We start from the raw sequence: 27,637 nt of genomic DNA, 5'->3' as shown, positions 1-27,637 counted from the left end.
AGATTCCTGTCTCATTCTTTTAAACTTCTATATGGAATCTAATAGTATGCATCCATTTTTTTCATGTTCTTATTTTGGATGTTGGATTATTGATATGTTCACATACCTGTTTATGTTTCATTGCAATATGATACATTTAACAATAAATGGGCAATTCACAATGAAGAATCTGATCACTTAAAAGAGAATGGTATTTCTTGAGGTTCATTTTAAGATGTATTTTACCTATCTATAATTTGGAGAATAGATAGGGCTTTCAGTTTCTGCTCCTGGGCACAGTGCTCATATGAAAGTTCCACCTGCACCTCTACCAGCAGCATTTGTATTTTCTCTTTGACTGTTACTATGTTATGGATCAAAGCGCCACTAATAATATTTTTTTTGAACATGCTACTATTAAGTCAGGTCTTACCCAGTTTTCAGGTCCAGAAAAGGGGGACTTTACACATACCTTTACTAATTTTTTCCTGAAAGAAACTCTTATATCTTTTTTTTTTTAATTTAAAAAGTTATTTATTTGAGAAAGAGAGAATGCGTACATGCCCATGTTGGTGGAGGGACGGAGGGAGAGGGAGCCAGAATCCCAAGCAGACTGTATGCCGAGTGTGGAGCTTGATGCTAGGCTCAGTCTCACGACCCTGAGACGTAACCTGAGCCAAAATCAAGAGTTTGACGCTTAACTGACTTAGCCACCCAGGTGCCCTGAGCTCTTGTATTTTTTTTTTTTTTTTTAGCTCTTGTATTTTTATTTTGTTAGATTCCAGGCTTTGTATCCTGATCCAGTCATTTATTTAACAATACTTAACAGTATTAAATCCTTGATTATTTATTCAGTAAACATCATGTGTACACTCTATGTACATGATAGTGTACTGAATAATCTATGAAATAGATAAAAGAATAAAGCATAGTCTTGTCTTCAAGGGCTTAGAGTTCATTGGGAGATAAGTCTTTTATATAAAAATCATATAAGAAAAATTAACAATGGTAAAATATTTTCTAAGGATATTGAGGCATGGGAGATGTAACTTTTATTTTGGAGGTTCAGGAAACATTTCCTGGTGGAGAGAGAAGTTTGAGATAAATGTGAAAGGTTTGGAAGAATTTAACATGGAGATTTAGGTACTATGTGTACTAGAAAAAGAGAATAATGTGGGAGCTTGGAAATCAATAGCACTGTTTCATATGCATTATTCTTTACTTTCTAACCTACTAAGAAAGAGAAAATCTATTTTAAAAATTCAACTTATAAACTTTTACAGATTTACGTGATTAATACTACCTAGTTTGGTAGCTCATATACATATATATAATGAAGAAACATTTTTAAAAGATTTATTCATTTTAGAGAGAGAACACACGAGGCAGGGGGAGGAGTAGAGGGAGAGGGAGAATCTCAAGTAGACACCACACTGAGCACGGAGCCCGATTTGGGGTTAAGTTTCCCAACCCTGAGATCATAATCTGAGCTGAAACCAAGAATTGGATGCTTAACTGACTGAGCCCCCAGGTACCCCATAGCTCATATTTTCTTAATTATGGGATCTTCTACATAGGAGTCTCTTACTTTATTTGAAACACCTGTGTCTAGAGTAAAAGGCAGGGAGAATTATACCATAACGATAGAATAAATTTCATCTTGTATATGACTATATTAGAGATGACTTACTTATAGAAAGCTTGAGGAAACAATTTTCAGTCTAAAGTTGCACAAAGTTTAACTGTGCAGTTGTCTTTGGATGTTCCTCATGTACTTGTTTTTTCATACCATCTGATTTCATAGTTCTACAAATTTGATAAACATATTTTTGTATTCCTTTCATAAGCATTGGTAAAATAATTTAGTATTAGGAGGTAAATAAACCTTTTCCGAAATTGACATGATCTAGTATCAACACCTTGGATATAGCTTTTCTGTTTCTCACGAATGGTGGTTCAGTTACTTAGGGATCTTAATAACCACCTGTATTTCTTCATCTTGCTGTAAATCAGTGCTTCTCAATCAAGGGTGACTTGCCTCTCATGGAACGTTTGGCAGTATCTGGAGACATTTGTGGTCATCACAGCTGGCGGGTGCTATGGCGTCTAGTTGGGAGAGGCTAGAGGTGCTGCGAAACATCGTATGGTGTGTAGGAGAGCTCCCTTCAGAAGCATTATTTGGCTCAAAATGGTCAGTAATGGAGACGTTGAAAAACCCCACCTTGCCTTATGAGAAAAGAATTTGGTGAATGTTTTGTTGAATTCCAGATAGCCCTTGTTCCTAGATTCGTTTCATCTGCGAGTGCTGTAACTTCTAGAATAAAGAAGCACTCGAGTCGGCATTGTGTATACCTGGTGATCTCCATCTTCTGTTGAATATTCCTTTCGACCTGTTCTTGATGTTACTGCGCAGAATTGTCACCAAACCTCTCCTCTTCTATTGTTCTTGGTTGGGGAGTTGCCCCTTCTCTTTTCTGCAATGAGGATTCCATTTCTCATTTTAATCTTTAGGGGCTTCTTCATTGTATAGATGGTTCAGAGGTCACTGATACTGCTTTAGCAATTTTATTCACAGATTCACATTAACTGAAACATCTTTATAAGAGCTAGCTGCTTTCTTACCATCTTTTTGCCCAGTGGTTTGTTCTTCAGGCCTCTTTTCATCATGCATATTATGAGACCTGAAGATAATGGAGCACCAGAGTATCTGGAATGATGATTGAGGTTCTGAAGCATCTTTGGAAATGAACAGACTATTGTTTGTTCCTGTGACACATATTATACTTGTGAAACTATGAGAGACACAGGATTGTATTTCAGAATGCCAAGGAAATAGGATTGCATTAGGAGAATATAATTAAATACTAATAATATACAGGGGATTTATACTTGGCTTTAATACTGAGACAGTTTTGTTGCCTCCTCTTCTGTGTGGGGAAGTGGAATGTGAACAAAGCTGGGAATTATACTGCCAAACCACTCCCTTTACTCTTCGGGCGAGTCAGGTTTCCTTCTGGTGCCTGTTTCATACCTAAGAATTGTAAGAAGCTGTGTGTGATGTACCTGTGTCCTACTGTCCAAGCCTCCCCCTGCCCTGCCTGCTTTTCTTTCTCTGTGAGAGCCAGTGGAGATAGAGGCAAGGAAAGTAGTGGTAAAATGTTCCACTTTCTCCTTCCCTGTTAATGGTTTCTTAGTAATTGAAGCCAGCTGTGGCTTTTCACGGACCTGTTCCTCCTGCTCTGGTGGGGCCTTGGCACCTGTGTGGTGGGGAACATCCCAGCACAAGCCGGTACTTTCTCTCTTATTTATCATTACTCACCTCACTAGGCCTCACAGATTATAAAATGGGTTTATTTAAAGATATTATGAGCTCTGTTTGATTCTAAGAGGATTTATTGGTACTGAGCCATGAGCTCTCTTAATTTCTTGATTAAAGATGAGCAGTCTCAGAGGTTTTTTTTTTTTTTTTTTTAAGATTTTATTTATTTATTTGAGAGAGAGACAGTGAGAGCATGAGCTAGGAGAAGGTCAGAGGGAGAAGCAGACTCCCCATGGAGCTGGGAGCCTGATGTGGGACTCGATCCCGGGATTCCGGGATCATGACCTGAGCCGAAGGTAGTCGTCCAACCAACTGAGCCATCCAGGCGTCCCTAGTCTCAGAGGTTTTTATTTAATCATACTGAAGCGCAGAATGTTAGATCCCCCACATAAATGGTGTAAGGATGGTATGTTTAGTTTCTCCTCCATCTAGTTAATTAACAAATATTTAATGAAGACTTGGCGTATGTATAAAACTATCTCTACTTCCAAAACCAAAATGACAGTTTGGGTTTTTGACCCAAGGATGTATTGAAAAGGAACCTGGTAGGAAAAGGCTCTAAAAACTCAGAGTCCCTTTTTAGTTTTTGACTAGTTGTTGCTAAATAAGTTATTTTTAATCTCTGTAACCAGATTTCTTTAGCATGATCGCCATTAATTTGGTTTCTGTGTGTTCCAAACCGAAGGAGAGAAAATCAGAATTCCAAACTCTCAGCAGGGTGAACTCCATAATTATATATTTTTTCCTTTTTGGCTTGTAAATAGATTTCTCTATGGACCTGCAGACTATTTTCTTTCTCTTTCATTTATTATCCTTTCTAAATAAATGAATGTATCTAACTCAGAGTGGCAAAGCAATCTTCTCTCCCAGGCAATTCCTCTGCTGTATGTTGAATAATGCTAGTTTACTGGTGATTGTTACCACATTTGAGGTTATGTTGTGTATAAATAAAAATAAATGGTATTTTTATAAGGAGACACATATCCTGAAGAGAGATTCTGAGTGTTCAATTGCCCATGATTCTCAACTAGGTCTAAGAAATTGGACTTAGATCTATTTATCATTATTGTATTATAAGTTTCTGGGGAGAAGAGAACGCAGTTTGCCTTTGGCTTTTGACAGTGCAGGAACAGATTTAGGCTCATTAAAAATAAGAACGAATGTTAAAAAAGAAAAACAGCCATAACTTTATCTGCAATGTTTCATTTCTACACACTGTGTAGGATCGTAAAATATTTATTTTACATGAGGATGGTCACAGCAACACCTGTTAAATGACTGTCTTTTGCAAGCAGCTGATTGCATTGTTCTTTTTTTTTTTTTTAAGATTTTATTTATTTATTTGACAGGCAGAGATCACAAGTAGGCAGAGAGGCAGGCAGAGAGAGAGAGGGGGAAGCAGGCTCCCTGCTGAGCAGAGAGCCCGATGTGGGGCTCGATCCCAGGACCCTGGGATCATGACCTGAGCTGAAGGCAGAGGCTTTAACCCACTGAGCCACCCAGGCGCCCTGATTGCATTGTTCTTATCTTTGGCCTCCTCAGCCGCCTTTTTCCACCATGTATTGGTATAGCCTTTGAAATATTAAGGGCAAAAGGAGTTTTAAGACAGCCAGTTCAGAAGTCATAGTACAAAGATAATAGGACTACTGCTTTCTTCAGGTTTTCTGGTTTTATAAGGCAAGATGACAGAATGCTTTCAGATAGGTCTGCAACTTTATAGAACCCCATATTTTTCTATATTCTCCTTAATGAAACCCTCTGTATTTATAAGAAATATCTCTGTGCTTAGGAGGATCACGAGTTTACTTTTTTGGTGTTAGTTTTCCCCGTAACTGTAAGCAGGGTGGGGACATGCATAAATCATGGAGTACTAAATAAGTGTCAGATCAAGCAAGCCAGTCTTTCTTTTCTCTTTTCATAACTGTTTCACTTGAATTGCTCCTACTTTCCAAGGGGCCTGGAGAGCTATTTATTTTGCGGTTAGCAGAGAAGGGGCCTTGTATGCAATTTTTAGCTGAGGACAGGATAAACATAGTTGAAATTTTATGCAGAACACTTCCATGTGTTTTTTTTTTTTTGAAAATTCATGTGTAATCCCATTTTTACTCAGAAATTATGAAAATGCTTAAAAATTATGTCTGTGTTTGGTTTATAGTACATCTTTGGATCTATAGCTTGAAGACATTGTTAAGTTTAAATTCATGTATTCTAAGCCAAACATTCAGAGAAAGGCTCCATTACCCTCCATTGTTATAAAGAGATCTCTAGTAGAGAAGGCTCATGAAAAAGAAGATTCCCTTTTAGGGGTGACATTTATACCTATAATGTTAAGACTAACCTAAAAGAACAAAATGATGGTTTTTTTTTTTTTTTGCCAGCTTAATGTTACTGTTCACATAATATTTTTGAACTTTGAAATTTGGGATTAATTTTTAATGACTGCATGGATCCATTGTATGGTTAGGGCACAATTTATATAGCTCTTCCCCAGTTTTGATTGTTTCTGTTGCTTACATTTTTCATGTTTCTAATAGTGTGAGAAATGTGTTTGTATACAAATATTTGTGAGTACCTCCAAGATTATCTCCAAGAATTACTAGGCTAAAGGTTATGAACATCTTTAAGGCTCTATGTATCTTTTGCCAAATTGCTTTCTGGAAATTCATACTAGTTTATGTTTTCATAATCACTGTTTGTATTAGAACAAATATCATATTCTCACCAATATGGAACATAATTTAAAAATCTATAAGACTATCCATAGATTCCCAAAATTATAGAAAGGAAAATCTTAAGAATTTGTCTGGTCGAACATTTTGCTGAGGAGGACAGTGAAGCCAAGGTAATTAAAATAGGGTGCCTGGTTGACACAGTTGGTGGCGCATGTGACTCTTGATCCTCGGGGTTGTGAGTTTGAATCCTGTGGTAGGTGTAGAGATTACTTAAAAATAAAAGAAATCTTAAAAATAAAATAAAAATAGTCAGTTGAAGTCAGGTTAGAATTTTAGTTTTCTGGAATTCTGGTTCAGTGTTTTCATTAGAGATTACTACTTTATTATTTATTGAATGTCTGTTAAAACATGGTCAGGTGGGGGGCGCCTGGGTGGCTCAGTGGGTTTAAGCCGCTGCCTTCGGCTCAGGTCATGATCTCAGGGTCCTGGGATCGAGTCCCGCATCGGGCTTTCTGCTCGGCAGGGAGCCTGCTCCCTCCTCTCTCTCCACTTGCCTCTCTCTCTACTTGTGATCTCTCTCTGTCAAATAAATAAATAAAAATCTTTAAAAAAAAAAACAAAAAACATGGTCAGGTGCTATACTGGGCACTTTGCTTTTAAAAAATCGAATCTTCCCAATAACCCAAATGGTGAATGGCTTGAACTGTTTTAACTATTTATATGGACAAGGACCAAAGGAAGAAATGAGATCAGTCTTCAAATGGTCATTGTGAAAAAGGATGGATTAAGGAAAATAGGTGAAATTCACAGGGGAGTATTTTGGCTTAATACAAGGAAAACCTTTGAAATTTTTAGAGTACAGTAGTGCCAATCATTAAAGAAAGGGGAGATCATGTTGAATGACATTGCTGTATGTTTGTCAGGAATGTAGAAAATGGGGTCTGTGCATTGGATGAGAGAGGGAATTAGTTGATTAAAGATAATGCATTATAAAGAATATGTTAGAGTATACCTGGCAGGTAGTTTAATGCTTGATAATAATAACTATTAGTAGCAATTAGATAAAAAGATAGCATGAACTCTCTGAAGCTGGTGACCGGATAAGCAGAGATGCAGATAAACAATGAAAGAAGTAAACAGCCTCTGCCTTCTGCTCAGGTCATGATCTCAGGGTCCTGGGATCGAGCCCTGCATCAGGCTCTCTGCTCAGCAGGGAGCCTGCTTCCCCCCTCTCTCTCTCTGCCTGACTCTCTGCCTACTTGTGATCTCTCTGTCAAATAAATAAATAAATAAATAAATAAATATCTTAAGGGGAAAAAAAAAGTAAACAAAGGAAAGTGGAAAGAAGGAGAAAACTAAAGCTTAAGCCTTCTCTGTTTCAGAAAGCCAGGGGGTCAGAGAGTTTCTAGGAGATGGTCAATTTATTCTAAAATATTAGATCAGGGTTAAAAAGAGAGACGTGTAATATATAGATTGAAAAAATGAAAAAAATCACCCATTATCTATCCATTTAATTAAATTTAATTAAATTTAAATGTGAATTTAAAAGTATATCTATAAATAAATATAGGTAGATATAAATGTGTCATTAAACATCCTGTTATGGGACGCCTGGGTGGCTCAGAGAGTTGGGCCTCTGCTTTCGGCTCAGGTCATGATCTCAGGGTCCTGGGATCAAGTCCCGCGTCGGGCTCTCTGCTCAGTGGGGAGCCTGCTTCCTCCTCCACCTCTCTCTGCCTGCTGCTCTGCCTACTTGTGATCTCTCTCTGTCCATGAATAAATAAACATCTTTATAAAAAAAAAAATAAACATCCTGTTATATCACCTGTTTTTATCACATAGTAAACATATGAGGATGTCAGTAAATATGGATATATATTATGATTTTCTGTTTCATAGAATTCCATTGTGTGGTTCAACATACAATAGATACTTCAGTTACTTGTTTTCCCATTGTATAAATGCTATTCACTTACCTCTGCTTGGTGCCACTGTCAAAGTTGAGGCTATATTTTTTTGCCTAAACCATATTAGTCACTTAATTTTCCCTTTGTTTTTTTCTTGTCCTCCTGTAGGCTGTTTTCTATACTTTTGAGTGAACAAATGCGGTGATAAGCATTTTGATACATACATCTTTGTGTGCTTGTTCATTTATTTTGTTTTGTTTAAATTCTAAGAAATGGAGGTGCTGTATGTAAGGTTTAAGTACATATTGCAAGATCTTCCCCTATAAGGATTTTTAAAAATTTACTGTCATTGCCTGTTATGTATGTGAAGGTTCTGTTTCCTCCTTACCACTTGCCAACAGTCTTTTTTTTTTTTTTTTTTTTTTTTTTTTTAAGATTTTATCTATTCATTTGACAGAGAGATCACAAGCAGGCAGAGAGGCAGGCAGAGAGAGAGGAGGAAGCAGGCTCCCTGCTGAGCAGAGAGCCCGATGCGGGGCTCGATCCCAGGACTCTGAGATCATGACCTGAGCCGAAGGCAGCGGCTTAACCCACTGAGCCACCCAGGCGCCCCAACCAACAGTCTTTTTAATGTGATAATCTTAGAATTGTTTGGTCTCACTAAATTTCATGTCAGCCTATCACCTGTAAAATATTTCTGAGATTGCTGGAGATTTGTTAAACTAGGGATTGCAAGTATCTGCAATACATCGTTCCCCTTTCTTAGCCTACACCAAATAGCAGTGATTGATCTTGTCTGAAGTTCCAGAGACAGATAAAATATTTTAGATAACAAGGAGGTTCTTGAGTAATTAGAGAAGAACTAACAGAAAAACAGTGACTGACTTGGTCCATTTATTTAGTTCTGGGGTTTTCTGTTATACTGTTTATAAGCATGGCTGGGTATAGTGGAAATGGAATGTTACTTCTCTTGGCATTTTTTAAGGGGGGGGCAAACTTATAGAGAACTCTCATTTTGCAGAGACAATGTAATTTTGTTTTGTTTTGTTTTTTTAAAGATTTTATTTATTCACTTGTCAGAGAGAGAGAGAGCACACAAGCAGGTGGAGCAGCAGAGGGAGAGGGAGAAGCAGGCTCCCCACTGAGCAGAGAGCCCGATGCAGGACTCCATCCCAGGACCCTGAGATCATGACCCCAGCTGAAGGCAGATACCCAACTGACTGAGCCACCCAGGTGTCCCAGTAATTTTGTTCTTTTATCATTAAGATAATCCCTCCTGCCCAGAAATAGAGTTGTTGATGGGATGCCCAGGTGGCTCATTTGGTTAAGTGGCTGCCTTCAGCTCAGGTCATGATCCCAGGGTCCTGGGAGTGAGTCCCACATCGGGCTCTCTGCTCTGTGGGGAGCTTGGTTTTCACTCTCCCACTCCCCCTGCTTATGTTCTCTCTCTCTCTCTCTGGCAAATAAACAAAATCTTAAAATAAAGAAAAAAGAAAAGAAAATAGAGTTGTTGAACTTAAACCACGTGAAAATTGTAAAATTTAATAAGCTCTCAGATAAGATTAGGAGTCTTATCTTATATACACTGGGATATGTTTTTAATTTTGCACTTACTGCCTAAGGAGATGTATTGGTTATCTATACTTAGCAGGTTCCGGTTTTGTGTTTGTTTTGTTTTGTTTTTAATTCTAGCCAGGATATCAGCAGTGTTGATCTTGTTTTGAATCTTCTTCTAGGGTACTTTGCATAATGTGTTTTTGACTACTAAGTAGAACAGTTTGTTGGTGAATGCTACTGGTTCGTTATGCTACAGCTTAACTGAGTCTAGGGGTTTAAAATAAACCAGCCATAAATTAAAAATATTATTTGGGTTTCTGTAAGATAATAATTCATTATGTTATCTTACAGAAAAGGAAAAGAGTTTCAGATTATATTCTTTTTATTTATTTATTTATTTTTTATAAACATATATTTTTGTCCCCAGGGGTACAGGTCTGTGAATCGCCAGGTTTACACACTTCACAGCACTCACCATAGCACATACCCTCCCCAATATCCATAACCCCACCCCCCCTCTCCCAAGCCCCCTCCCCCCATCAACCCTCAGTTTGTTTTGTGAGATTAAGAGTCACTTATGGTTTGTCTCCCTCCCAATCCCATCTTGTTACATTTATTCTTCTCCTACCCCCTTAACCCCCCACGTTGCATCTCCTCTCCCTCATATCAGGGAGATCATATGATAGTTGTCTTTCTCCGATTGACTTATTTCGCTAAGCATGATACCCTCTAGTTCCATCCACGTCGTCGCAAATGGCAAGATTTCATTTCTTTTGATGGCTGCATAGTATTCCATTGTGTATATATACCACATCTTCTTTATCCATTCGTCTGTAGATGGACATCTAGGTTCTTTCCATAGTTTGGCTATTGTAGACATTGCTGCTATAAACATTCGGGTGCACGTGCCCCTTCGGATTATATTCTTTTTTTTTTTTTTTTTTTTTTAAAGATTTTATTTATTTATTTGACAGAGAGAGATCACAAGTAGACGGAGAGGCAGGCAGAGAGAGAGAGAGAGGGAAGCAGGCTCCCTGCTGAGCAGAGAGCCCGACATGGGACTCGATCCCAGGACCCTGAGATCATGACCCGAGCCAAAGGCAGCGGCTCAACCCACTGAGCCACCCAGGCGCCCCTCGGATTATATTCTTAATGGTTATTAGGATTATTAAGGGTGATTTTCCTGGCTGTTGTACTTAGGTGGAAAACCATCCGAATCAGACACTTTTCCCCACATCTGCCAGAGACAGATTGTCAGATAGGGAGAACAGATATATGAGTGACTAAACCTAGTCTGTTGGCTGACTCTGGTTAATAGTGGTTAAACTGCAATCTGGTAAGTATATCAAACCATCAATGTACTTAGGAAGATTTACGAATGAATTTTTATTTTAACTGTGAAGGTAGATTGAACATGCTGAAGATAAATAAAATAAATATGCTTTAATTAAAATCTTTTGGTTGTGGTTTAAAACCTGCTTACTGTAAAAAACCTAGCTTAATAAGCAAAATGGAATTTGTTAAGCCATTGTCATTTCTCAGTGAATGCAGGAATGAATCTTTAGCGTCTTAGTTTAAGCATGTTAGTTCGGCAAACTGATCAAGGGTTAGATTGACCCCCATCTTGATAAGTGCCCACTCCTGGTCCAGTTGTTGGTGGCAAGGAGTGTGGAATCATCTTATAAATTTTAGTATATGTGCTGCAGAAGCGAGCACGGAATCATCTTATAAATTTATCCATGACTATTGCTGGCCCTTGGAGGGTAGGTAGCCTGAGGTGTGAAATCTTTGGGAATTTGTAGTGAAGGAACAGTTCATTTGTAGTGAATTTGCTTTAAGTGGTGGATTACTTTTTATGTTTAGTAATCAGAAACCTGTAAGGTTACATTTTGTAAAGTTTATAGTTCCATTTTAACATAATAATTAGAAGGTAAGACTAAATGCTTTTTGATTTTTACATATCTTAGGTATTTTCTTCTTTGAGATGACAACCACGGAGGCATAGTGCAGTGCCTGGCAAATGCTCTTGGTTCAGTGAGGGCGGACTTGAGAGGAAGTGACTCACTCCTATGTGGTCTTGCACCCCAGATTTATAAAGCGACCCCCTCCATCCCCATTGACCTAGTCTTCACAATTGCCTCGTAGATTTTTCTTTTTATTGGATTTCTTTGGTTATTAGGCCAACGCAAAGAGCTTTCTATCTTGTGAATCACTGAACCAAACCAAAAAAAAAAGTTTATTTAGACCCTTTTGAGGAACATTGTGGTATCTAAGCATTAGAAAGACTAGAAGGCTTGGAAAAAGTTTTTTTTTTAAAAGATTTTATTTATTTATTTGACAGAGATCACAAGTAGGCAGAGAGGCAGGCAGAGAGAGAGAGAGGGAAGCAGGCTCCCCACTGAGCAGGGAACGCGATGTGGGGCTTGATCCCAGGACCCTGGGATCATGACCTGAGCCGAAGGCAGAGGCTTTAACCCACTGAGCCACCCAGGCGCCCCTGGAAAAACTTTTAAAACCAGATGTTTAATGGGAGCTTTTTAGAAAGATAAAATGTAACAAAACAAATGCTTAAAGTCTTAAATGAAGGGGTAGATATTGCTGGACAGTCCACCTTCATCTGTAGCCGGATGCCTTCTTGCCACCTTCTTGCCACCTTTGCAAATGCCACCTCGTCCAAGGCATCAGCATTTCTCCTGGAACTGCAGTAGCTTTCAGCATGGTCTTCCTGCATTCGCTTTACCTCTTGACAGTGTGTTCTCGGAAGGATAGGACTTAAGTTGGATCACTTAATACTCTGTTAAAAATTTTTCAGTGGGTTCCCATTCTAAATAGAAACTAACATTCTTTCCATGACCTAGAGAGTCCCACAGGATTTGGCCCCTACCTCTGTCACCTTAACTCTAGTGCTGTAGCCCCTTCATTGTGCTGCAGTCACGATGACCGCCAAGCACACTCACATTCATGCTTCTGCTCTTGCAGTTGTCGTTGCCTGAGCGGTCTTCAGTCTTCAGTGTTCATCAGAGCGGCTTTCCCTGACCACCATAACTGAAAGAGCACCCTTGTTGCTCTTTAATTCCTTCTTCCTATTTTACTTTTTCTTTATAGCAATTACAACTTGACAGCATGTATTTGTTTACTTCTCTTATCTTTTTCTTCTTCTAGACTCCAGGCTTCATGAGGTCAGGGATTTTGTCCTTTTTATTCACTGCTATGTCCTCAGTGTTAGCACATAATGGGTGCGCTAACTGTTCGTTGAATACATGCATGAATAAATATATTTGTGTACTCTGGGTGGTAATTGGCGGAAATTGTTTATTACATCTGTGATACTGGTCAGTGTGGGGATGAGTATTGAATTCAGGAAATAGGAAGAAAAGAAATCAGCATTCCGTAGCTTTGGTTTGCTTTTTATAAATCTGGGGAAGTCATTGCTTTATATAATTAGAATCGATGTTTTATCACAGTATTTGGTTATATTCCATTTAAGATGAAGAAGATGATTTTATGTGTAAGAAAGCAGCCTCTAAATCGAAAGAGAATGGAGGATCTACAAATAGTTATCTTGGAGCATCAAACATGAAAAAGAATGAAGAAAACACTAAGACCAAGAATAAACCTTTATCACCAATAAAACTTACCCCCACGTCAGTGCTTGATTATTTTGGAACTGGAAGTGTCCAAAGATCAGATAAGAAGATGGTAGCAAGCAAAAGAAAAGAGGTGAGTGTTTAACAGGCAAGCAAGAATGTTCAGGATTTGTACCCATTCACTGTTACATTAATAGAAAGTCAGATGTTAAAAATAGGTCAACATATTTTATTAATGAAAATAATTTTCCTGTGATTATGATAAAATACATTGCCATAATTTTAGATGATGAGGAAGTTAGAATATTGCACATTTAATTTTTTTTCTAAGATTTTATTTATTTATTTGACAGAGCACAAGCGGGGGAAGTGCAGGCAGAGGGAGAGGGAGAAGCAGACTCCTCACTGAGCGGAAGCCTGATGTGGGGCTCGATCCCAGGACCCCACTGGCATCATGACCGACAGCCATCCACGTACCCCTGCACATTTTTTTTTAAAATATTTGAAAGTGGGAAAAGATAATTTAAATCATAAGGATAGATTGTAATTCTTAGAATTTAAATACTTAGAATGCAAACTCACTTAACCATTGACCTCAGCCAGACCAAATTAGATGATAAGCTTGTTCCCAAATAGGTCGTAAGTATATAACTTACAAATAGGGCTTACCTATTATACTTTTGACCTTTTTACTTTGGCTGAAGTTGGATTTATTTTTTTCTGAACATTATAAAACAAGTACAGATAAGTTACAGTGAAAGTAATCTCCTGAATTCAACCCTGCCCAATGGTGTGTGTTTGTTGATTTCATTAGTGCCTCTGTAGGATAAATGTGACCATTCACATGTACTGGTCTTTCAAAGTTCTGGACTATTTCTAAAGCCATGATGTTGATCTACAGGTCTTTTTGCAGGTACTTTTGAACATTTCTGTAGAATTAAGTGAGAACCATCTGTTTGTAGGATATTTGCTCATTAGGAAATTGGGTATGGTCAGGGAGTAGATGTGAACCTAACTTCTGGCTGGTGTGCACTGAGACTATTTTATAGCATAAACTTTTCTCTTATTGGTGTATTTAGTAAGCTACAGTCAAGAAAAAGCACCTAATTTTTAATTTAAGGTTTATGCTGATCTTGCTTGATTTTCTTTGAAATATAGCCTTCACAAAACGCAGATGATTCCAGATTAAATGATGAAGCCATTGCCAAGCAAATGCAACTTGATGAGGATGCAGAGGTATTGGCATTTTGTTTAAGTATCATTAACAACTTTTGTACCTTGCTGTTTAGTCTACTCAGGCAGATACTTGGGATGTTCTAGTTTAATTATGGATTCTCTTACTGTAAGAGTTGTGTGTGGAATAAGTTAAAATCTAATATATAAAAATCTAGATTTATGTAAAAGATAAATGATCAGAGCAGGGGATAATTACTTAAAAAATTATTGTTAGATTTCTTTGAATGGAAGCCTTTTTTTAGTATAGTTAAAACAATTTAATTTGGTCATACCCATTTTCTTTTCACTATGGGCAATTTCAGTCCACTCCTGTGATGGTAAGTTCTGTGTATATGCTCATGATCCCTAGATCTATTTCAGAGTGCTCTCTTGAGTGGTAAACCTGTTATATTCATTCAACAAATACCGAGCATTACTGAGTGCATGGCACAGTTCTCGCTAGGTGTTGTTAAGGATACTGCAGTTAAAAAAAGTATCAGGTCATTATAAATGCTGTGAAGAAAAATAAAGGGATGGATAGATAGTTTTGGGGATGATTAATGGGGTTATGAGTGTTCTGTTATAAAAAGAGGGGTTAGGAACGCCCCACTGAGGAAGTGACATTGGGGAACAAAATGAAATGATAATGGTGGACCTTGGGGCTGACTACCTGGAGGAAGATTTCCTCTAAACAGAAAAGCAAGTGCTTTTCTTCAGAGAGAAACATTTGAGTTTGATGAATTTGGAAATCCTGTAAGTCATGACGAGTCTCTGGAACCTACCAAAAGGACTTGGAATAGTAAGGATTTTGGATTTTGGTCTCTGTGAAATAAGAAGCCATTGGAATGGTTGAATACAAAAGTGACATGACTTTATGGATCTTAAAAGAAAATTATTCTGGCTGCTGGGAGGCTAATAAACCATGGTGCGGAAAGATCAAAAGCAGATGAGTTAAAAAAAAAAAAAAGGGAGCAGATAGTTTGATGACTGTTATGGTTATGTAGGTGAGAGGAGATGTTGGCTTGTACCTTCGTGGTAATGGAAGGGATGGTGAGAAGTGGTTGTAATCTGAACGTGCTTTGAAGGTGCAGCCTTGCAGTTGTTGCTGACAGATTGGGTGTAAGGTATGAGGGAAAGAAGATGCAAAGATGACTCCATGTTCTTTGGCCTGAGCAACTGGATAAATGGTGATATCATTTTTTAAGGTGAAGACTGGTACAAAGAAAAGAATTAGGTTTTGGACATGTTGAGTTTGAGATGTCTAATAGGTTTCAAAATGGAGGTGCAGAGTAGGTGTTTAGATAGAGGAATCTGGAGCTGCGGGTCCGGGACAGGGTACAGAGTCGGGAAGGGGATTCTAAACTGAAGATGTATATTTGGGGACATTAGCAGTTGAATGGTATTGGAAACCAGTGTAACTGGATGAGATCAGGGGGATAGTATGTAAGCAGAAAAGAAGTCTCAAGATTGAACTCTAGGGTTCTGTTAACATGTAGAGGTCAGGAGGAGGAGGATGATCCAATGAAGGAGATTTAAGAAAGTGGCTAGTGAAGTAGGAAAATGAGGAAAGCTTGGTATTTTCTGGAAGCAAAATGAAAATATATTTCAGGGAGGAGTGTTTGTCTCTGTCAGAGGCTCCAGACCCGATGACTGAACAACCCCCCCTTCCTGTTCATGAGCATAGGGATCACTTTCTCATACTTCTTAAACTGTATTAGAAACCCCTCCTACATACTGAGTCGCACCCCATTTTTTAAACATGCATTATAATTGCTATTTATGTTTCCCTCCTTGTAGGCTTTAAGCTCCCCCCGTGCGGGCTGTTTATGTTTCACTCAACCTTTGTGACATCAATGCTTATTTCGGGGCTTGGCATAGAAAAGCCTCTTAGTAAATATTGCGAGAGAACAGTATCCAGTTTTCTGAACTATATCTGATCACATTTTATCACTTTGACAGTTTGTAGTTCATGTTTTCAAAATCTTTTCCATCTTACTCGATTACACTGAATTACATGAACTCTGGTGCCATTTACTTTTTTTCTGTTCTGGCTTCTCAGATCCTTTTTACTATACGGATACTATGTAGTGTGAAATTTTGGAAAAATAGTGTCGAGTTCAACTAGGAATCCTTGCCGGGCAATTGGAGGTTTAGAGTTTGAAAGACCTTTCGATGATGAAGATCTTTCATACTGTTACAGCATTAGATATGTAGCTCAGTTACAGTGAGTATATATTAGGCAATGGAATGTATTAATGTGCATCTGTCTGGCTTGCTTATGGCTCCGTGCAGCTCGAGTTCATTTTAGAAAAAACAAGAAAATGCTTGGTTACTGTGTTCTCATCAGGTATATGCCAATTTCCAAGCCTTTTCTTTTGGTTTGGATGGATTTGGAGGTTCTTTCCTTTGTTTGAATAATATAGGGAGGCTTTTGTTTGCTGTTACATTAAGCCATTTTATCAGGGGGCATAATACCAGTCAGTTTGTAAATGAGAACTATATTCCACTGCTACACATTCTTTTCTGGAAAAGCTACATTTTACTGCAAATGAAAACACTAGAAATAACAACAATGTAATTATAGTATCTGTGTGTTACATTAGCCATGTTAGGAAAACTTCTGATATGATGACTTAAATTTTCAGAAGTCAGAACAGATACATTTGAATTGGTGATTGAAAATTAGAATTTGATGATTATAAGTGGTAGTTACATTTGTATATTGCATACAAAGGAAATATAATTTTCTTGATTTCTTACTTTTTGTGTGTGTGCCCTTCAGCCTATTGTTTTTCTGTTAGGGTGAGATTCTTTTGAGAGCTCTTTGTAGAGTTCAAAATAAATAGAAATAAGAGATCTGTAAGTGTTGTATTGGGACTGTTAAGAAAAAAGCTATAGACTTTGAACTTTATAAGTGAGAAATGTGACTAAAAATATGTTCGATTTGTCTGTTTCACCTGTAAAACTAGAAATAAATTCTTCTGAAATCTTATTTGGCTTAATGAAGCAAACCTGTGATTTTGTGAACTATTAATATTAAGGAGAAGAATGTCATACTTTCTGGAAAATGTTTTTTCCAGTTTCTTATAAGTATCATGACTCAAGCACTTAAAAACTTTAATTTACAGAAAGAAAAAAAGCAACTTTTATTCTGTTTATACTTTTTACAGCTGGAGAGACAGCTGCATGAAGATGAAGAGTTTGCCAGAACTTTAGCCATGTTGGACGAAGAACCCAAGACCAAAAAGGTAGTGTTTCACCAGGCTGATTGTTTGCACTCGGAGTATACACTGCAGATCAGGGTTCCCTTTCATACCTGTGTATTCTAGGCTCTGGAGATACAACCATGAGTCACTCTTCTAGAAAGAAGCTAAAGTATTTTAATCTATAAAATCTATAAAAATGTTTTTGAAGAAGCTCATCAAGAAACTTATCCTTGCTAAAGGAAGGTTGATCGAGCCAAAGCCAACCACAACCTTTCTTCACAAAACAATGAATTATAACTTTTACTTTCTCTGTCACAAATGGGTTCTTATGTACTTGTTTGGAGAATAACACTTACAAAGGTTCCTAAGGAACATAAAGGTTAATCACCTTAATGTTAATTACTGTCTTTTTGGGAGCACAGTTTTGCTGTTTCTAGTTAGGTCACTTTAAGATCTGTGTTAGGACAGTCTCAAATAATAATGAGTATATTTTTGGGAATCTTTAAAAGCATTGGTGTTTTTTTTTTTTTTAATCACTTGATCTCCAAAAAATTGGCCTTGTTTCCATTGAATCATATTCTATTACTATTGTCAGTATCAATATCTGACTATTTTAAAAGATTTTACAGAAGGTGGGTATAAGACAATAAAGAGTTGGGGGGACTTTGTATTTGAAAAGCCTTACTCTCCCAAAGGCATTCAAGTTATAGTTATAAAAAAAAAAAAAATACTGTGTTATGCATCCCAGTTTGTGACCTCTTTGTAAAATGGAGATTTGAAGAGCAGTGGGGAGAGTGGATTTTTTTTTCCCTCTCTTGAGAAAGTGCTCTGTCTTCTTTTGAGCTTTAGATTGTTTTTTTAGTTTAGTCTTTTGGGTTTAGATTTTAGTTTTTAGTTGTATAATACTAACAATTTGAGAATTGAGATGAAAGAAACAGAAGCAAGTCTTCCCTTCTCACAAGTTGGGAACAACTGTGATAATTTTTTATAGATGTATTTTTTACAACTTTTCATCAGTTTCTTCATCTGTAAAGTTAAACGTAAGAAAAAAATGCTTCATTTTGCTCAGAAGGTATAGGGATGAATGAATAAAAATTTATTGTATGTTCTTGCTTTGGAAGGTGACCCTTAATCTTAGAATTAAAACTTAAATTAATTAAAACTTTGGTCAATTTTAACAACATATTTTTGTGGTAGTAGTTTTCTTATTATTTGTCACATTTGACACTTAGAAATTTTCTTAGGCTCAGAAGGACCCAGGAGAGAGAGAAGCATTTTCATCTGTCCAAGCCAATTTAAGTAAAGCAGGAAAACATAAATCTCCTCATAAAGGTAATGCTAACAGAGGAAAAAAGTAAGCTGGAACATTTACAGAAGAAAATTCATGATAACTTGTTTAAACATTCTATTCAGTAATTGCCTTGTATTGTTCGGTAGACATTATTTCATAGGAGTATTGAAGCATGTTCTTCTTAGATACTTTGAAAGCTGTATTTGGATATTAGCTGGTGTTGAATGCCTGTCTATGATTGTTGTAAAAAATGTATTTTGGTTCTTGGTTTCACGTTAATGGTAATTTCTAAGTGTAGCGCAAAATATGGGCCTCCGTGTATCATGGCAGAGAACTAGATGTTTTGAGCTCATAGAGTGGATTCATAGTTGTCCAGGTCATCTGAATCTCTCCTGCTGATTGTTTGTAGGTTTTATTTTTTATTGGTCCTGATAATCTAAGCATCTGGTAGTATAGATGGTCTTAATCCTGTAAGTAAATTCATTCATATAGTCTTGAAATTACAGGATTTGGGGCTTTTAGACTATATTACAAACACAGAAATTTTTAAAAAAATATTTATTTATTTGAGAGTGTCCTCGGGTGAGCAGGGAAAGGGAGAGAATGGGAGGGAGAGGGTCCGTTTTCTCTGTGTTAAGTTTCTTCTACTCAGTAAGTTTTCTCTGTGTTAGGTTTCAGGTCATTGAAGTTTATCTATGGAGTAAAGGCCATGTCCTTAGATGTAGTTTATTATATCATTTGAAGTGATGAGTCATTTTTATTTATTTATCTTGGTGGGGGGTGGGGAGGGGCAGAGGGAGAGAGAGAATCTTAAGCAGGCCCCACGCCCAGTGCAGAGCCTGACACGGGGTTGATCTCACAACCCTAAGAGCCTGACCTGAGCCGAAATCAAGAGTAGGATGCTTAACTGATGCCCCATAAGTCATTTATAGCTGCCCCTTAAGTCATTTATATTTCAAAAGTTATAACAGGCACCCCATTAGTCATTTATATCTAAAAAGACAGATCCTTTAATTTGAACTGGTTATATAAAAATGCACAAATGTTTTTTTTAAAAGTGTTCTGTGTAAAGAACTAAAATCTTAATGTGAATGTTAAGAAATCATGATATGACATTGTATGCTACTAAGATTATTCAGTTGAAAAATGAAAAAAAAAATCTTGATTTGGGGAACCTTTTTTCCCAAAACAATAGTCATAATGTTTTCTTTCTTCCTAGTAAAAACAGAACAATTTTCAGATGACAGAAAGAACTGCAGTCCCAAGAAGCAAACTAAATGTGAAAGTTTGATAGGATCTCAGCAACATTTGAAGTCGTCCCCTCACAAAATAGGAGAAACTTCTCCAAAAGCCAGTTCCAAGGTGGCCCTTTTGAAAAAAAGGGGAGAGAGTTCTTATAAAGAAACAGAGCCTATGGCTTCAAAAAGAAAAGAAAATGCTGTTGAATTAAAAGGACAGACAAAAACTCCTAAGAAACCCAAAAGTTCTCCAGCTAAAAAAGAGGTAGAAATTTTCTAAAAGTATATCATTTGGGGGCTATGTGTTGATTTTGGGTTTGACTGTTTTCAAGTTTTATTTTTAGCCTTATAAATCATTATAGCACTTTTAAGCTATCTGACTTAGATGCTGTTATACAGTGCAGCTTATTAGTATAGCTGAACTAGCCAGTATTTATTATTGAGTGTATTGGAGATTGCGCTAATACATACGATATCTCATGTAATCTTCACAACGACCCTGTAAGATGACTTACTTTTATTATTTAGTTTTCGGTGAGGAGGAAACAGTCTGATGATAGAGTTCAGTAACTTTTCCAAGATCATGCAGCTAGTAAGTAGCAGAGCCAACTTTAAACTTGTCCTCTGAGGCCCAGAAAACAGCAGTATAATAACACGGTGGCTCTGAGCATGGACTCTGGAGCCATTGTCAGATCACGTAGCCCCACTATGGAGCAGATGTGTTACTTCCTTTCTCTTCAGTTTGGTTTCCTTGTTTGTGAAAAAAGGGATAATAACAGTATCTGAGTTAATATTGAAATATTGGAATAGTGCCTGGTACATACTAAGTGCTATGTTTTTGCTATTATTATTAAAATCATTTGGATTTGTCTTGAGGGTACCCCTTTTTGCTCTTGTGTAACGGTGTTGAAATAATGAAATCATTTGCAAAGGCAAGAAACAATGAAATAATGCAGAATGTTTTTCAAAATCTTTGTTCCCGTGTATGTTTGAGAATTGAGTGGTTTCTTCGAATCTGTAATTTGGGACCAACTAAGATTTGTAGTGAGAAGCCACTATTCCTTCAAGCCTCTTAGGCACATAAAATTAAAAGTAGAATATTATCTGTTTTAACTGCTCATCACCATTATTTTTTAGTGCAGAACAGTGAAATGGTGATTTCTAGATGCTTTTGTGTGTGCTTAGTGCTCATAAATATAGTTAAGGGAACAATTAACTTTTTGGTCTCCAGTTTTTCTTCACTAAATACTTACCTGGTGGATGGATGTTTTCTTCAGGCACACTAAGTATGTTCATTTTATAGAGGCCGGTCTATTTTTATTAAAGGAGAAGAAACCTTTAAATGTTACTTTACTCTTCACCTTATTTTTCAAAGTTGGAATAGAAATGACTTAGAACTTTTACTTTTAGCAGTTTGGAGAATATCTGAGGGTTTAATAAATTCAGTCTTCCTTGGTTAAATTTGGACTTCATAAATGGGTGTGTTTCAAAGTTACTTTATAAGTGGTTTATAATTCAGAAGTATATTTTTTGTAGAATTAATGTTATAAATGAATAATTTTCCCATTTTGATATGCATTGGATTCTCCTGTGAAGCTTGTTAAATATATGGTTTTATAGTCTGGGCAGGTATATTTTAATAAGCTCAGATGGATACGAATGCCCTCCAGCGTTTGAGAACCACTGTTAAAAAAGTAGGGTTAGAGTTTGGGAGCAGCCTCTGATGACTTACATATAGCCAAAGAGGCTTACTTATTTTATTGATTAAAAGTATTTGTATAAAAGTTATATTTTTTCAATTCTCAAAGTGATTTGAACTGGCTTATAAGTTTGAAAAATGGAAAATAGGAAGTAGAAAAAACATGAGACCATTCTTGTAGTGGTTCTCAGATCAGAATTATCTAGGATGTTTTTCCCCCAAATACATATGCCCTAGCCATACCCCATATCTCTGATTCAGAAAATTGGAGTGAGTCCAAGGATATATAGTTTGAAAAGTTTACCCAGAATTTTCTGAGATAGACCCTTAGTAAGGTCTCCTGAGAGAAACAGAATAGGAGATTAAACCTGGAAGGGAGGTGGTGGCGTATGGAAATATATCAGCTTTCTGGAACAAAGCTTGCCTGTTGTTTGAACCTGCTGTAAATGAAGCCATCAGTTCTCAGCCTGTTGTGCTCATATACTCAGAGGTATAGGGCCATTTACTTTGTTTGAGGGGTGTGCAAGGGTATGAGATAACATGGGGTATCTTCTTGTGTGATCAAGTATACTTGAGGGAAAATTAATTTTTTCATTGAAATATGCATGAATATCTTTATGGAAAAGAACTTGAAATTCACATGAATTTTTGAAATAAAGTATACTTTTTTTGTTTCTCTGTTTGGGAGTAGCAATTTGGCTCGTATACCTAATCTTGCATTAGGCCCTTGCAGTATGTGCCTTTAGAGAGTCAAAAAGCTTGAGAAGAGCTGATGCAGGGAGGTGTATAAGCCAGGCGTGTCTAAACTGGGAAGTACCTGTGTAGCTAAAATGTTAATTTCAGGACCAAAGATGGAAGTGACTTAATTTTATTTAGTGATACATATTTTTAATTTTACGTGAATTTTGCATGACTTTATTCAGTTGTTTTTTGTTTTTTTTTTTTTCCTCTTTCCCCAAAGTCTATAAGTCCTGAAGATTCTGAGAAGAGACGCACTAATTATCAAGCTTATCGAAGCTACTTAAATCGAGAAGGTCCCAAAGCTCTGGGCTCCAAAGAAATACCGAAGGTATGAATGTTGAGAGGCAGGCTAGTCTGTCAGGGCCTCTGGCCGCTGGGTCCATGCATGTATTCACTGTGTTCCCAGCAGTAGATAATTGATAATTAACAGTTAACACAAGGGTGCCTGGCTGGCCTAGTCTCTGTGGAATGTGTGACTCTTGGTCTCAGGGCTGTGAGGTTGAGCCCCCCTTTCGGAGGTTAGAGATTACTTAAAAAAATTTAACAGAAAAGCCTTAGTCACCATCTTTGTGATTTAGGGATATTTATTTGTGTTACGAATTACAGCTTGATTCTATAAAGAAGAATTTTCCTTTAAGTAATCCACAACCCTAGAGGAGCTCAGTTTTGGGGATATGGTGGTCACAAGACCAGTACTTTTTGCTGATAGTATGGACCCACCAGAAAGGGAGATTGAAGCATACCAGAAAGAGAAGGATAATCAAATGTAGTATGAGGTTTCTGAGGTGGTAGAAAGGGAGAGGAATCAGATCACAAATGGAAATTAGTAGTTTCCTGATAAAAAAGGGGTAAGGGTGAATGTTAAGGGGCTGATGGGTTGTGTAGGAGGCTAGAGGAAGGTGTTAGCCTTGCCTCTTGCATGTGGTGTAAGACAGACTCTAAGAAAGACTCAGCAAGCTCATCTGCTTGAGGGGACTTTTTTTTTTTTTTAAGATTTTGTTTATTTGAGAGAGAGCATACAAATGGGGTGGTGGTGGCACAGAGGGAGAGGGAGAAGTAGCTGAACAGGGAGCCTGATACAGAGCTCAATCCCAGGACCCTGAGATCATGACCTGAGCTGAAGGCAGATGCTTATCTGAGTGAGCCACCCAGGTGCCCCTGCTTGAGAGGACTTTAGGCAAAGTGGAGTCCTTAGGGGGACTCAGTGAAGGCACGGTGCTGGAGGGAGTACTGAATAGAGGTTGAGGATATTGGGTCGCTTGCTGGTCCTGCAGTAAGTGTTCTAGAATGGAAAAGTTTGGTTGAGAGGCTAAAAATGCTGAGATTGGTTGTAAAATATATATTCAGAGCCACAATGGGCAATAGTTCAGGGTAGGCGATTAGGGTGTGGGAAAGAGGCTTGCATGTGGACTTTTCCAGGGTCATTTTGAATTTGTTGAGAAGAATTTAAATACTTTAGTGTTCACAAGATCATTTCGGTCCTAGAATATCAGGCTTGAAGGGACCTCGAGATGTTGTTCATCAAACCTTTTCTCTCCAAGCAAATTTATAGCTTCCCCCCCCCAATCAAGAAAGATTCTTTTTTTTTTTTTTAAAGATTTTATTTATTTATTTGACAGTAAGAGATCACAAGTAGGCAGAGAGGCAGGCAGAGAGAGAGAGGAAGGGAAGCAGGCTCCCCGCTGAGCAGAGAGCCCGATGCGGGGCTTGATCCCAGGACCCTGAGACCATGACCTGAGCCGAAGGCAGAGGCTTTAACCCACTGAGCCACCCAGGCGCCCCTTCACCAGAATGGTGAAGGATTGGACATGTAATGGGGCAGTCTTTGAATTTTGTTTAACTTTTTCCTTCCAGGCTTGTTTTGAGTCTATGTTGATCTCAGTTCTCTATTCAGAGGGAAATAAGCCTCTTGGAATGGTTTACATAATTTCCATTTTGCTTGGTTGAATCATTTTATTGAACCACTGCGAAAGTTTAAAAAAGCCTATAACTGTGCCTAGTTCCAGTTAAGATTAAATGTCTCCTCTACTTGGTTCTCTTTGGCCAGTGTCTTTTGTATATCGAGTTATCTTTCTAATCAAGAGATAATACAATCTTGCCTTTAAGTTACTCGCAGGTTGTTATATTTTCTGTCATAGAGTAAACAGTCAGAGAGAAGGGCAGGAGCTCAAACTTCTTTAGCCTTTTTAGAATCAAATCTTTCCTTTTTAACAATAACAAATTCTGTAGGTGGATTATATCTTGTTGTTTATTTAAAGTTTTGCAAGTCAACTAGTGGTTTAAATATTAAAAAAATACATGAGAGTAGTATGAATGGATAATTTTAATAAGGTTTGTGAACTGTATTGGATGTATATTTTTCATTGCTGGTTTTGTAAGTTTATTAAATGCTAACCTACATAAGAATTTCTCAGACTTTAATTTCAGGTTCTGCTTATATGCTGTGAATTTCCTGCAAATTTTTCATGCTGAGATTATTTATGATGTCAGATGAGAAAAATCAACTTCCTGCAGTTTTGATGCCAAATATTTCTTTGGAAGGCTACCATGTAATTTCCTCTCTGCTTGAACGTTTTGGTTTTTAGGGAGCTGAAAATTGCTTGGAAGGCCTTACATTTGTAATCACAGGAGTGCTGGAGTCCATTGAACGAGATGAGGCCAAGTCTCTAATTGAGCGTTATGGGGGAAAAGTAACAGGAAATGTCAGCAAGAAAACAAACTACCTTGTCATGGGTCGTGATAGTGGACAGTCCAAGAGTGATAAGGTGGGTCCTGCTGTCTCCTCAGCACAGTGAAATAGCCTCCTTGCCTTGGCAGGGTCTTACTGGGACCATTTGTCATAATGCCCTCTACACAGAGTTAAGTGAAGAAAAAAATTGGAAAAGTAATCTCATCCCTATATTATTTCTTCCACAGAAGTGTTCTTGGCTTTACCTTAAAGATTTTGGTTTTCTAGTTGAAGGCACAGTTCCTGTTTAGTTGACTTTCCTGGTGTAATATCCTAGTTTAGATCACTTTTCAAAGATAGAAGCAAATGTAGTTTTCTTTTTCTTTCAGTCCTAAATATTCCTGCATATGCCTCTGTAGTCTCCATCTTAAGTTTTGTGTATTGAAAGCTCTTTTAGTGTTGGGGAAAATTATGTTTAGCTCCAAGTAACAGAATATCTGGTACATGTGGTTGGGGGATAGCTGCTTATTTTCTTACCCAGTAAGAATCGCACAGGCAGACGATTGCTGGGGATGGCCCCACAGCTCAGTGATGTAGCTAGGCTACTTCCGTCCTCCATCTCTCTCATCCTTCTGGTAGCTTTAGTCTCCGTGCACATTGCCTTGTGTTGCAAGATAAGTGTAGGCATTCAAGTTCACATTTAAGGCAGAAAAAGGAAGCAGTGGCAAGATACCTCACTAACTGTGATTGGCCTTGTAAGAGTTTTCCTGGAAATAGCTCTTGTAGAATTCCCCTGAAGTCTCATTGGCCAGAGCTGTCACATTGCTATTCATGGCTTATGAGGGAGTTTGGGGAGGATGAGGACTTTTCTGATTCTTCAGTCATAATTCATCACTTGGAGATGAACACATCAGAGTTATTTTAACAGGGAAGTTGGTGGGAGAAAACAAAAACTTCCAACGAGTCTGTCTTGGAAGGGCCTAGTGACTTTGCCCCTCCTAGGGTAGAAGAGAAGATAAAGCAGTCCACAGAAGTGCTAACATGACATGTCCATTGCCAACCTGTCACTCTTAGGGGATGTATTTGTTACTTTCTTTGTTTAATGGTACTTTTTCATGAATATGGTTTTTAAAAATACTGTAGTTTTTCTAATTTACAAATGTGGTTTTCACCTATGAACAGACCCTAGAATTATTTTTTTTTTAAACAAAGTAATGGTTAGGATATTGGTTTTCACCTATGAACAGACCCTAGAATTATTTTTTTTTTAAACAAAGTAATGGTTAGGTTTTAATGATTTATATTTTTAATCAATAGGCAGCAGCTTTGGGGACAAATATTATTGATGAAGATGGCCTGTTGAATCTGATTCGAACTATGCCAGGCAAGAAGTCTAAGTATGAAATAGCAGTTGAAGCTGAGGTTTGTATAAAATGAACTTGATTTATTTAAGTTGATATATATAACAACTTTCCTATTTCATAGAGACATTTCATGAGTGGCTAAAGGCCTGTTGCCTAAAGATTAACTTCCCCTTCTACCACAGATGAACCTACCTTATTTCCTTCTGAGCAGGTAGATTCTGCTTTAGGCTGTCAAATAAATAAATAAAATCTTAAAAAAAAAAAAGTTATCAAAGCCAGGAAATTAACACTGATACCATACTGCTAACTAAAAGTACAGGTGGTATTTGAACTTCACATTACCCCCGGTTGTCCTTTTTCTATTCCAGGATCCCACACTGCATTTAGTTGTGGTATCTTCTATATCTCCTCCAATCTGTGACAGTTCCTCAGCCTTTCCTTATCTTTTTGTGGCCTTGAGACTTCTTTTTTTAAGATTTATTTATTTTAGAGAGTGAGCACGTGTGCACGAGCAGGGGGAGGGGCAGAGGGAAAGAGGAAGGGGAGGGGCAGAGGGAAAGTGGAAGGGTAGAGAGAGAGGGAGAGAAGCAGACTCCCCACTGAGCACAGAGCCTGACATAGGCTCATGACCCTGAGATTGTACCTGAGCCCAAATCAAGTCAGACACTTACCTGACTAAGCCACACGGGTGCCCTGGCTTTGAGACTTTTTTTTTTAAAGATTTTATTTACTTTAGAGATAGAGAGTGTGCAAGCAGGGGGAGGAGCAGAAGGAGAGGGAGAAGTAGACTCTGTGCTGAGCGCAGAGCCCAATGTGGGGCTCAGTCCCAGGATACTGAGGTCATGAATGAACTGAAATCAAGAGTCAGATGCCCAACTGACCGAGCCACTCCGGCGCCTCCAGACTTGAGACTTTTCATGAGTACTAGTCAGCTCTTTTGTAGAATGTGTCCAAGTTTGGGTTTTTTGATGTCTTATGCTTAGATTGAGGTTATACATTTTTGGCAGGATTCCACAGAAGTGGTATTTTGTTCTTCTCAGTACATAATATTAGATGTGTATGTTAATACATCTTTTTCTTTTCTTTCCTTTTTTTTTTTTTTTTTTTAAGAGAGGTGGGGTTGGGGAGAGGCAGAGGGAGAGGAAGAGAGAATCTTTTTTTTTTTTTTTAAAGATTTTATTTATTTATTTGACA

The 27,637-nt window shown here is 37.7% G+C and overlaps 1 protein-coding gene across 2 annotated transcripts in view; it reads left to right on the top strand.

Moving 5' to 3' along the window:
* Nucleotides 1-27,637, top strand: part of RFC1 (replication factor C subunit 1) — an 82,559-nt gene that overhangs the window by 31,406 nt on the left and 23,516 nt on the right. For both annotated transcript variants that reach the window (XM_047719124.1, XM_047719123.1), the window contains exons 5-12: nucleotides 12,922-13,154; nucleotides 14,180-14,257; nucleotides 17,407-17,484; nucleotides 18,687-18,774; nucleotides 19,953-20,236; nucleotides 22,632-22,739; nucleotides 24,997-25,176; nucleotides 26,397-26,501. In XM_047719124.1, the coding sequence (XP_047575080.1) occupies nucleotides 12,922-13,154; nucleotides 14,180-14,257; nucleotides 17,407-17,484; nucleotides 18,687-18,774; nucleotides 19,953-20,236; nucleotides 22,632-22,739; nucleotides 24,997-25,176; nucleotides 26,397-26,501 (1,154 nt within the window). The remainder of the gene's footprint in view (nucleotides 1-12,921; nucleotides 13,155-14,179; nucleotides 14,258-17,406; nucleotides 17,485-18,686; nucleotides 18,775-19,952; nucleotides 20,237-22,631; nucleotides 22,740-24,996; nucleotides 25,177-26,396; nucleotides 26,502-27,637) is intronic.

The sequence above is a fragment of the Lutra lutra genome, chromosome 2 (assembly GCF_902655055.1).
Source record: "Lutra lutra chromosome 2, mLutLut1.2, whole genome shotgun sequence".
Lineage (NCBI taxonomy): Eukaryota > Metazoa > Chordata > Mammalia > Carnivora > Mustelidae > Lutra > Lutra lutra.
This window is presented reverse-complemented; position numbering and strand designations above follow the sequence as displayed.